Source organism: Dendrobates tinctorius, unplaced genomic scaffold, assembly GCF_039654945.1.
Source record: "Dendrobates tinctorius isolate UK_male_01 unplaced genomic scaffold, ASM3965494v1 ptg000062l, whole genome shotgun sequence".
NCBI classification, from domain to species: Eukaryota; Metazoa; Chordata; class Amphibia; order Anura; family Dendrobatidae; genus Dendrobates; species Dendrobates tinctorius.
This window is the reverse complement of record NW_027361730.1, coordinates 3,211,694-3,224,137: the sequence shown is the minus strand read 5'-3', so window position 1 is coordinate 3,224,137 and position 12,444 is coordinate 3,211,694. Positions and strand designations below refer to the sequence as shown.

General features: G+C 41.1%; 1 protein-coding gene across 1 annotated transcript in view; it reads left to right on the top strand.

Annotated features, from left to right (window-relative positions):
* The window catches only part of LOC141092856 (uncharacterized), an 82,550-nt gene that overhangs the window by 35,859 nt on the left and 34,247 nt on the right, over positions 1 to 12,444 (top strand). Inside the window, exons 9-11 of the mRNA XM_073579171.1 lie at positions 637 to 822; positions 3,963 to 4,388; positions 7,536 to 7,712. Coding sequence (XP_073435272.1) covers positions 637 to 822; positions 3,963 to 4,388; positions 7,536 to 7,712 — 789 coding nt within the window. The remainder of the gene's footprint in view (positions 1 to 636; positions 823 to 3,962; positions 4,389 to 7,535; positions 7,713 to 12,444) is intronic.

The window sequence follows — 12,444 nt, the reverse complement described above, 5'->3', positions numbered from 1 at the left end:
GCAGATATTATTTGTTTTGTTTTATTACGTATGTAAATGAGGGATACCCGATGCTCCCTTGGGATGGTTAAGTGCTTGGTGCACGGTTGTGCCACGTCAATTACTATCCTCCATCCTTCCCCTTATGATAATTGGCAGTGCTCCAAAGAATGTTGCCTGTATTGGCTCCTCAGTCCTGCACGTACTGACATTGCAGGAGGTGAGAGCACACACAATGTCAATGTGTGTGGACGCACTTTGATCTCCCTGCCCTGTCTGCAGCAGCCACACACTGCACACAGGATCACACAGACGCAGGCGGCCCATGCTGACCGGAGAAAAAGAGCATGCTCTGACATTGCAGGAGCCAAGTGCACACTATGTCAGAAAAGGCTCGGACACTCAGACGTAGTAGACTTTGTCTGGGTGTCTTCCTCCAGTAAGCGAATACATTTGAAAATGATGTGCATCAGAGGACACGATGACTCTGTGTGGCACCATTATAGTGTATGACATTGTTTTTGCATACTCCTGAATCACGTTTTGTTCTGAACATGGACAAAAACACTGTGGGAAAGGGCCCTAAAGATGTATTTTGGCTAGTGTAAAGGGGCTATAAACATTAATCAAGTACTAATCACTAATTTTAATTTCCAGGGGTCATTTAGAGATTTAACCCTCACTTTACTGGAAGCCACAAATAGTTTGATTGGAAGGCTGGAGTCCTTGAATGGTGCATTAGGAAGATCTCAGGGGTCTGACTCATTTATCTCTGGCAAAGCGATTGAGCAGAATGTACAAGATATTGCTGAGCAAAGATTTGAAGTAGGTGGCAAAGATAAGGTAGGAACTTTTAATATACTTTTAGTATAATTTGTAAATGTCTATATATTAGAAGCCAACTCATTAATCAGATTATTGTTGGGAACCCACATTCTTTCACTAGCGATCAACTTTTATTGGAAAGGTGCATCTGTTTCTTACCATTGTAGATGCATAATTTAGCATGGCATACAGTGGGTACGGAAAGTATTCAGACCCCTTTAACTTTTTCACTTTGTTTCATTGCAGCCATTTGGTAAATTCAAAAAAGTTCATATTTTTTCTCATTAATGTACACTCTGCACCCCATCTTGACTGAAAAAAACAGAAATGTAGAAATTTTTGCAAATTTATTAAAAAAGAAAAACTGAAATGTCACAGACCCGTTGCTCAGTATTGAGTAGAAGCACCCTTTTGAGCAGATTCAGCCAAGAGTCTTCTTGGGAATGATGCAACAAGTTTTTCACACCTGGATTTGGGGATCCTCTGCAATTCTTCCTTGCAGATCCTCTCCAGTTCCGTCAGGTTGGATGGTGAACGTTGGTGGACAGCCATTTTCAGGTCTCTCCAGAGATGCTCAATTGGGTTTAGGTCAGAGCTCTGGCTGGGCCAGTCAAGAATGGTCACAGAGTTGTTCTGAAGCCACTCCTTTCTTATTTTAGCTGTGTGCTTAGGGTCATTGTCTTGTTGGAAGGTAAACCTTCGGCCAAGTCTGTTAGGCGTCGGGTTCCTTCAACTGCACAGCAGGGATCCAGAGTCTCACATTCAGTGGTCTCCCATTCTCCATCGACCGCAGAGGAGCCTGCTCAGCAGTTCCATTGTTACTGACTCTCTGCTCAGACCAGCTCTGTCGGTCTGGTTGTTGCTGCCACCTCTGGGCCAGCAATAGCAACGCAGGCTGCTCAGCAGCAAGCCGCTCCAGAGGCTAAGTTCTTCCACTGAGCATGCTCACGAGACGATCTCCCATTGGAGATCGGGAGTCACATGCACAGGTCCTTCTCCAGATCTGATTGATCCATCTCAGGGATCTGGAAGCTTCCGGAAGGTCCCGGCTATAAAAGGTTCTAGCATAGACTCTAGCTGCTACCTGTGTGAATGATGACGGATGCATGGACTGGACTTGCAAATGACTCACTAAGATTCCCCTTCCTCTGATATTACGTGTGTGGATAGGGAACTAGTGATAGAGTCAGCGACAGTCAGTGGCAAGCTACAGGCCACTGTGCATATCATCCACGGTGCTAGCGTCCAACAGTGTGCCTGCTACCGGGCATTGTCGTCTTGTGGCAGTGTCTGTCGCCGCGCTGCAGTCAGCAGTACTTATTGGCGTCCGCGGTTGCAACGCCGTATGCACGGTAGGTCTAGAAGGACGCTGACCCTGTGTCTTGGGCCCGAGTCCTGTGACCATATACCGTGCGTGCATTCCGCTGAGACCTGTGAGTTCTATAGGCTCAGCATTTGTGTTTAACGCCTTGGCGTCTCTGTGAATTAACAGAGTCCGCCCAGTGCACTCCGGGTGACGTTCAACCCACGTGCGCAGTACCGCCATATTGTGTGTCTGCCATTACATAGCAGCAGTGTAACACTTCTGCACGGTGGACCCCGGGCGGCGAACGCGCTATTTATTATTTAGTGCGTTCCGCCGTCCCTAACAAAGTCTGAGGTCCAGAGCACTCTGTAAGAGGTTTTCTTCCAGGATATCTCTGTACATTGCCGCATTCATGTTTCCTTCAATTGCAACCAGTCGTCCTGTCCCTACAGCTGAAAAACACCCCCATAGCATGATGCTACCACCACCATGTTTCACTGTTGGGATTGTATTGGGCAGGTGATAAGCAGTGACTGGTTTTCTCCACACATACCGCTTATAATTATCACCAAAAAGTTCTATTTTCGTCTCATCAGACCAGAGAATCTTATTTCTCATAGTCTGGGAGTCCATCTTGAGTTTTTTAGCAAACTCTATGCGGGCTTTCATATGTCTTGCACTGATGAGAGGCTTCAGTCGGGCCAGTCTGCCATAAAGGCCCGACTGGTGGAGGGCTGCAGTAATAGTTGACTTTTGTGGAACTTTCTCCCATATCCCTACTGCATCTTTGGAGCTCAGCCGCAGTGATCTTGGGGTTCTTCTTTACCTCTCTCGCCAAGGCTCTTCTCCCACGATTGCTCAGTTTAGCCGGACGGACAGGTCTAGGAAGATTTCTGGTGGTCCCAAACTTCTTCCATTTAAGGATTACGGAAGCCACTGTGCTCTTAGGAACCTTGAGTACTGCAGAAATTCTTTTGTAACCTTGGCCAGATGTGTGCCTTGCCACAATTCTGTCTCTGAGCTCATTGGCCAGTTCCTTTGACCTCATGATTCTCATTTGGTCTGACATGGACTGTGAGTTGTGAGGTCTTATATAGACAGGTGTGTGCCTTTACAAATCAAGCCAGTTCTGACCTTCTCTGGGGGATTGTTCTTTTTTTTTAACCGTGTATGGCACTGCCTTTTTTTGATTGCGCATCATCATATGGGGAAAAAGGTGAATGCCTAGAGAGAAAAATCTCCAGTAATGTCCCTTTGGTTGAAGGAGAAATTAGCATATTAAGCGCTTTAAATTTTAGAAGTCAGTATCACTTATGATTGGGCAGTAAAACAGCAAGTGTAGGGTAGCACCTTACAGCAAATAAATTAATATTTAGGTAGAAGTTGCAACTATGCCATAAAGAGGATGAGCCCAATACTCCATAAGATCCAAAGGTGAAGAAAACGACAATAGCATCCATGGTAGCAACAAGTGTCTTCTTCTTTATTAATACATCACTTAATACAGGGAAACAGCAATGTTCCCACCTTACAAGACCTTGCTGTCTCCCTGCATTATGTTATGATTGGGTAATGTCATACAGAGAAAAAGTTAATGCCGAAAACAAGAATTTCTGTCAAAACTCCCTTGTTAAAGAGGAAATTAGCCAATATTTCTGCAATGGAGAATACAAATAAAAAAAGGAAAATCTAAGTTTTATTTGGCTTTTCAGATACTTTATCATGATGTGGCCACTTTTAACATACAACATTTGGTGAATAGTCCTCTATATTAGCCAATGTGAATAGGACTTGCTTGAATAAATTGATTCTATTGATCTTGTCTATTGAAGTTGTCTAGTTGTCTACTCAGGCTCCAGGGTCACTAAAGATGACAGCTGAAGAAAGCAAAAGAAGTAGTGACATTAATAGTTCCATTTCTATCATGGACATTTCCACAAAGACTGAAAACTATAAAGGAATGAATAACAAAAGCATGAACAGTCACCCAATACAGGAGACAATCGTGGATGAATATTGCAGAGTGGGTAGACAAAGGCAACAGGAAAGATATGAAGAAAAAGTAGAGAGTAGTGAAGTGATGTTCTCCATATCGAGAAATCTTGCTATAATCCAAAATAATCCAAACCAAGATAAACACAAACAGACAGACACAAAGCTAGAGATTTCTACCCATTCTGTGGAGACTTCATATAAAACAGGAAACTTAGAAATTGCCCAGATGCAATTCGAGAATCAAGCCCAAATATTCCAAGAAGAGATGGCTACGGAAGGACAGGTAGGAGAAACCTTCTAGGGTAGAGAAAGTAAGATTAGTTCTATGGTACCAGGGCATCAGAGGGAATCAGTAGATAAGTATGTATTGTTTTTTTCTTGTCACCATTAAACCATGCTAGGTCTTTTTATTTTTAAAGAGTGCCAAACATTAAATTTCATAGTATACATTTTTTTGGTAATTGAAAGGTCTTCCATATACTTATAATGTCCCAAGGCATCCAGTTAAAACAGGCAAAGAATTATTCCCAACTGGTCAAGTTATCACCTTTCCATCAGATAGGTGATAACCTTACTGATCACTGGGGCCCCAACTGCTGGGACCTCCATTGGACCCATTGGCCACACATTCATTCATTGTCTATGGGACAAATGTGATTGAACAGCACTAAGCAATTTATGTTAGTCCCATAAATGATGTAGGGAGTGGACTTCAAAACACGATTTTCAGAATCGGTGGGAGACCACCAGTGATCAGTAAGAGATCACCTACAGTGGGGGAAATAAGTATTTGATCCCTCGCTGATTTTATAAGTTTGCCCACTGGCAAAGACATGAACAGTCTATAATTTTAAAGGTAGGTTAATTTTAACATTGAGAGATAGAATATCAAAAATAAAATCCAGACAATCGCATTGTATAAATTATATAAATTTATTTGCATTTTGCAAGTGAGAAATAAGTATTTGATCCCCTACCAACCATTAAGAGTTCTGGCTCCTACAGACCAGTTAGATGCTCCTAATCAACTTGTTACCTGCATTATAGACAGCTGTCTTACCTAGTCACCTTTATAAAAGATTCCTGTCCACAGACTAAATTAATCAGTCAGATTCTAACCTCTACTTCATGGGCAAGACAAAAGAGCTTTATAAGGATGTGTTGTAGCTGCTTTTTGTACTGACCAAGCGTCCGATATGCCAGATCAGTGAGTCCGGATTAGGAGTTTTTCACCCTTCTGTTCACAAGCGCTTGGAGACAAGAGACTCAACATACAAGAGCCGTGGTCAAATCACTTTATCTGACGTGATGAAATACAAGGCAATCTTTTATACCATTTACAACAATATGTAATTCTATGTAGCTCATGTAGCCTCACCATCACCTTCAGGGTTATACCATGTTTACAATGTACCCAGAACATGTTGTCACTGACTATTGAGAGCAAATATGATAACAAGTATAGTTTCCTTGAAAACAGAGACTAATAGTCTACATAAGAATAATTCTAGCAATAATAGGCAAAAGGCAATTTGAAGTGTTAAAGGTAATTAAACGGATATAAAAGCAAACCATTAACTCTTCTATATCAGATGTCAGGGACAAGATCATAGACCTGCACAAAGCTGGAATGGGTTACAAAACCATAAGTAAGACGCTGGGTGAGAAGGAGACAACTGTTGGTGCAATAGTAAGAAAATGGAAGAAATACAAAATGACTGTCAATAGACATCGATCTGGGACACCATGCAAAATCTCACCTTGTGGAGTATCCTTGATCATGAGAAAGGTGAGAAGTCAGCCTTAAACTACATGGGGGGAACTTGTTAATGATCTCAAGGCAGCTGGGACCACAGTCACCAAGAAAACCATTGGTAGCACATTACGCAGTAAAGGTTTAAAATGCCGCAGTGCCTGCAAGGTCCCCCTGCTCAAGAAGGCACATGTACAGGCCCATCTAAAGTTTGCCAATGAACACCTGGATGATTCTGTGAATGATTGGGAGAAGGTGAGGGGAGATGAGACAAAAATTGAGGTATTTGGCATTAACTCAACCATGTTTAGAGGAAGAGAAATGCTGCCTATGACCCAAAGCACACCATCCCCACTGTCAAGCATGGAGGTGGTAACATTATGTTTTGAGGTGTTTGGGGGATGAAGGAACTACAATACCTAGAGAGACTAGAAAAACTAGGATTATTTAGTCTAGAAAAAAGACGACTGAGGGGTGATCTAGTAACCATGTATAAGTATATAAGGTGACAATGCAAATATCTCTCCGAGTATCTGTTTATACCAAGGAAGATGAGTGTCACAAGGGGGTATTTTCTGCATCTGGAGGAGAAAAGGTTTTTCCACCAACATAGAAGAGGATTCCTTACTGTTAGGGCAGTGAGAATCTGTAATTCCTTGCCTGAGGAGGTGGTGATGGCGAACTCAGTCGAGGGGTTCAAGAGAGGCCTGGATATCTTCCTGGAGAGTAACAATATTGTATCTTACGGTGATTAGGTTCTTTAGAAGGACACAGATCTAGGGATTTATTCTGATGGAATATAGGCTGAACTGGATGGACAAAAGTCTTTTTTCGGCCTTGCAAACTATGTTACTATGTTCTCTGCTAAGGGCATAGGACTACTACACTGCATCAATGGGAGAATGGATGGAGCCATGTACCGTAAAATCCTGAGTGACAACCTCCTTCCCTCCACCAGGACATTAAAAATGAGTCATGGCTGGATCTTCCAGCAAGACAATGACCCAAAACATACAGCCAAGGCAACAAAAGAGTGGCTCAAAAAGAAGCACATTAAGGTCATGGAGTGGCCTAGTCTCCAAACCTTAATCCCATTGAAAGTTTATGGAGGGAGTTGAAGCTCCGAGATGCCAAACGACAGCCTCAAAATCTTAATGATTTAGAGATGATCTGGAAAGAGAAGTGAACCAAAATTCCTCCTGACATGGGCTCAAACTTCAACATGAACTACAATAAACATCTGACTGCTGTGCTTGCCAACAAGGGTTTTGCCATCAAGTATGAAGTCTTGTTTGCCAGAGGGATGAAATACTTATTTCTCACTGCAAAATGCAAATAAATTTCTATAATTTATACAATGTGATATTCTGTCTCTCAATGTTAAAATTAACCTACTCTTAAAATTATAGACTGTTCATGTCTTTGTCAGTGGACAAACTTACAAAATCAGCAAGGGACCAAATACTTATTTCCCTCACTGTGTATTGTGTATATTTGATAACATACCATACCCAGTTGAGAATAGCCAATTAACTGATAAGAAAAACACTTCTACATTTTAAAGTAGCCATCACCTTATAATATGTTATGAAATGTTCAAACAGACATTTTTTTCAAAAATAGAAAATTATAATTGTTATAATTTTTAAAATGTTTTATTGATTTAATTTTTTTTAGTTGATAAAACATCGAGGGATGGATACTCCTCTTACACCTGTGTCCATAATAGGCATAGACCACACTATGCCAACAGAGGTGGTCTCAAACACTTCATATTGCTTAAAAGTGAGTCATACGCAGGTAACTGATGATCCACTGGCCAAATGGAGATCCATTGTGATGAGTAAAATTAAGGTAAATCATTAAAATTTTTAGGGCTCAGTTTATATTTTGCATATTTGTTTGTTTTTCACTCTATGCTTTACATAAAATAACTGAAATTGCAATGGACTGTGAAAGTATTCGCCCCCCTTGACACTGTTCATGTTTTGCTACCTCACAACCTGGAATTTCACTGTTTTTTGAGGGTTTGCCTCACTTCCGTGAACATTTGGTTTTCTTTTTTATTGCAACGCAACAAATAGGACAAAATAGCTGAAAACTTCAGTATGCATAACTATCCACCCCCTAAAGTCAGTACTTTGTAGAGCCTCCTTTTGCAGCAATTTTAGCTGCAAGTCACTCTGGATAAGTCTCTATGAGCTTTCCACATCTTGCCACTGGGATTTTTGTCCATTCCACATGGCAAAACTGCTCCCGCTCCTTCAAGTTAGATGGTTTCCTTTGTTGCAATGTTCAAGTCTGACTACACATTCTCAATTGGATTAAGTTCTGGGCTTTGACTAGGCCACTACAAAACATTTCCACATTTCCACTTAAACCACTCGAGTGTTACTTTAGCAGCATGTTTTGGGTCATTGTCTTATTGAAAGGAGAACCTCCGTCCTAGTTTCGAAACATCGACTGAATGAAACAGCTTTTGCGCAAGAATACCCCTGTATTTGGAACCATCCATTTTTCCTTCGACTCGCACCATTTTCACTGTCCTTGCTGCTGAAAAAATAACACAGCATGACTTATGAAAGTAATTGCATGCACCAGAATTGTTTAGGGACTTCATATAAAAAGGGATTGATATATGCACACTCCAATTTTTGTTATTTGATCCCATAAATTTAATTTATGCCTATATTTTGCTCACTTCACAAATTTAGACTATTTTGTGCTTATTAGGGATAAGCGAACGTTGTCAGTGATACTCGGTTACTGTGATTGGCTGTCTGTCTGATATCATCAGGGATCATAAAAGGACAAGTAGTGCCCAGCTTGGCAAACTGGCACCATTGCACAGTTCTGTGACACTTCATATTAAAGAGAGAGAGAGTGCTTGTCTAGGCCTGTGTGGCCAGTGGAAGTGCTAATGATGGTACACACAGATGCCGAGGACGTTGGGCAGGTGTGACTGCGCCTGTTACTGTAGCACAAGAAACACATCCATCCATGACACATAGGTTCCTGTCCGACTTTGAAGGAAGGCACTGTACACCACTTCTGAAGCCAAAGCAGTTCGAATAGGTGGTCATTTGGATAGCAAATAATGCTTCTAGCAGGCATGGCAGCACCACATAGTCTTCCATATGGTCCAGTCTCCTCATCCTAAAATCTGCATCATTTAATCCTCACCCTGATCCTTCTTCCTCCCACCATGTTGAGTCCCAGGAGATAAGTGATCCCACACTGGGACACTCTGAGGAGCTCTTTACAACATAGTTTCTTGATTGTGGCCTCTCAATCTACATGCTCCACAGACATCATCGGGGCGTTTGCGGTGGTATCTGTGACCTGACACATGGGTAAGCACTGATCTTATAATAACTTTACTTATATGACCCATTTGGACTATCTTTATAAATTACTTTAGACACACTTAGATAATGTCCACTGGCAACTATATTGCTCACGTTGATCTGCACTTGGTGTGCAAATGCACATGCAAATGGACGACACCCTCATGCTAGGCTTTGTGCCTTTTCTTGTGTGGATGCTTTTATCTTAGCATTTTCTGTGGGCCATTTGCATGTGCGTTTGCACTCTCACAGATTGATATATTTGGCCGTTATATCAGCTTCATTGGTACATTCATTTCAGCATGCTATGGTGTGCATTCTTTTTTCCAGGCTGATTCATGCCTTTATTGTTTTATGTGGTATAGTGGTCCGCTTTCTCCATGGGGGATTTATTATGCAGCTCTTTTATTTAGTGGCTATTTATGTCTGTTTGGAATAACCTGCATAGTTACATGAATTGCCATTGATATGATTGTATCTGATTTTCACTTGGCTTTTTTTCTATGGAGCTGTTATTCTTACCATCTTTATAATGCTTATGGTGTGCACAGGACCTATGCGGTTTTTCACTGTGTGTTTTTTAATGTTTTTAAACATTTGTTAACAATAAAGTCATCTCTTTTTATGATATACTAGTAGTGTGCATTCCTATTAGTGGCCTGCTTTTTCTTTTTTGTTTTGTGCTCATGTCATTGACCACTGGTTTGCACGTCCGCCCTATATTTATTGAGGTATTAGCAGTGCATCAATTCATACTATTTACCTCATTGCTATATAAGCCTCAAAAAACTTCTTTTAACTTTGAGTATTATATTGCTCATCCATAGAATATTCTGTGGACTGGAGTCTATTTTGTTGCTATATAAGTCTTAAAAAACTTGTTCAAAATTTATTGGTATCATATTGCTCACCTATTGAGTATTTCATCTTCTTTGGTACATTTCGCTGCTATAAAACTCTAAAAAAAATTATTTGAAATGTATTGGTATCACATTGCTCACCCATAGGATATTACATCTTCTTCAACATAAAAGCCTCAAAAAAGTGTTGAAAATTTATCGGTATTATATCGCCCATCCATAGACTATTCTGTGGTCTGGAGTCCATTTCATTGCTATATAAGCCTTAAAAAACTTGTTCAAAATTTATTGGTATCATATTGCTCAACTATCAGACATTACATCTTCTTTGGCACATTTCGGTGCTATAAAAGCCTCAAAAAAACTTGTTCAAAATTTATCAATATTATATTGGTATATAACCCTCAAAAAACTTATTAAAAAATTTAGGCTGTGTGCACATGTTGCAGATTTGGTGCATTTTTGTCCATTTTTTTCTGCGCAGATTTGTGGCAAAACCTGATGCCAGCAAAGTGAATGAGAAATCTGAAGAAATCTGCACATGTTGAGTATTTTTGACTTGCTCTGTGTGTTTTTGCATTTTTTTTGCCAAGAGAAGCAGAAATGGTGCAGAAATTTTACTCAACGTGTGCATATATGCATATTGGTATCATATTGCTCACCTATAGACTACAGTATTCCGTGGTCTGTAGTACATTTCCTTGGTTTCTAACCCTCAAAAGTGCAGAGCCTTTATGAGTCTAGGAGTACCAATACATGACAATTTGAACAGAATGTGTATGAGGAATACAGGATGTATCTGAGTCCCTTATTTTTGGCAGTTCTTGCTTCCTTCATAAATTACACTGAAATTTCCTATTTTTCAATTATTTTTTATTTTCGTTTATTTAAATTATATAATTTGTAATCCTTTTTTAAATTTTGACTTATATACTAGTCATTATACAGGAAAACATGTTTCTTAACATTTTTTTTCTTGTAAAATGCAATTTCTCTTTGGCTTGGAATTTTTTTTGTCACTTCTTAAGCCCAGTTTTGCACGTCAGTGTCTCCGGTACATGTAGTGACAGTTTCCTCATGTACCGGAGACACTGACACATGTAGACACATTAAAATGAATGTGTCTCTGTACATGTCAGCGTGTTTTCACGGACACACGGTCCATGTGAAAAACATGGAGACATGTCAGTGTTTGTGGGAGCGCACGGTCCACAAAAGTGCTGAACACGTGCATACGGATAACAGTTCACACCGTCCTCTGTGCTCACGGACGGCCGCTGGGGAAGAAGCGTTACAGTAAGTGCTGTTCCCTGGCAGCTGGTGCTGATCGCAGCTGTCATTCTTCCCTCCTGGTCGGACGGCGCTCTGCTTCCATTCATTCTACAGTAGTTTACAGTCGGAGCGGCTGTATTAGCAGCACTCCGCCTGTAAACTGACTAACCCCCGAGATGGATTTACACCGTGGGACGTGACTGAGCGCCAGACAGGTAATGTATATTGTTGGTTTATTAATTTATTATTTTTTACAGGAGTACAATGGTGTTGCTAAGGAATTAGGAGTGTAATAAAGCCCCCGTTACACACTGCGATATCGCTAGCAATATCGCTGTAAAGTCACCGATTTTGTGACGTTGCAGCGATATTGCTAGCGATATCGCTGTGTCTGATACTTACCTCCGACCGGCTCCCCCGCTGATTATCGCTGATCACGCGAGAAGCTGCTGGACCATTCCTCGTCGGTCACTTCCTGCTGGGCTTCCTGTGGCGCCGACGAGCGACGCGTGGAGCCGGGCAGGAGGACGCAGGATCGTCGCGTCTGACAGGTAAGTAGCGATCCCCGTCCCCAGCGATGTCGCTGGTGAGATCTGCCTGTGTTGCAGTTCACTAGCGACCACCTAGCGATGCACCAGCGATCCTGACTGCGTCATATCGCTAGTCGGGATCGCTGGTGCATCGCTTCTATGTGGCGCCTAAAAAATGCACAGAATAAACTACAGTTACTTTTTAAGTGCAGAATCAAAGCTTTTCTGTACTATAAAAAACACTTAAAATGCTGCTTCACATTTTCACCAAAAATACATCAAATAAGGGGGATAAGGCATAAAAAATAAGCAAAAGTGCAATAGCCAGAGAAGTTTGTTATTGCGGAGTTTTGTGCGGATCCTGCTGAAAACAAAGAACACGGTATTTTCAGTACATGTGAACATGGCCTTACAGACACAAAACAGCCAGAAGTCCTATAGTGAAGCTAAAGTAAAAATTAAGCTACGACTGTGAATGAATGAACAAAAATTAAATCCACAGGTCCCAACTGGAGATGACCTGGATGAACTCACATCAGCCTAGACTAATCAAAAGTCATGCCCGGGACAGTGGAAA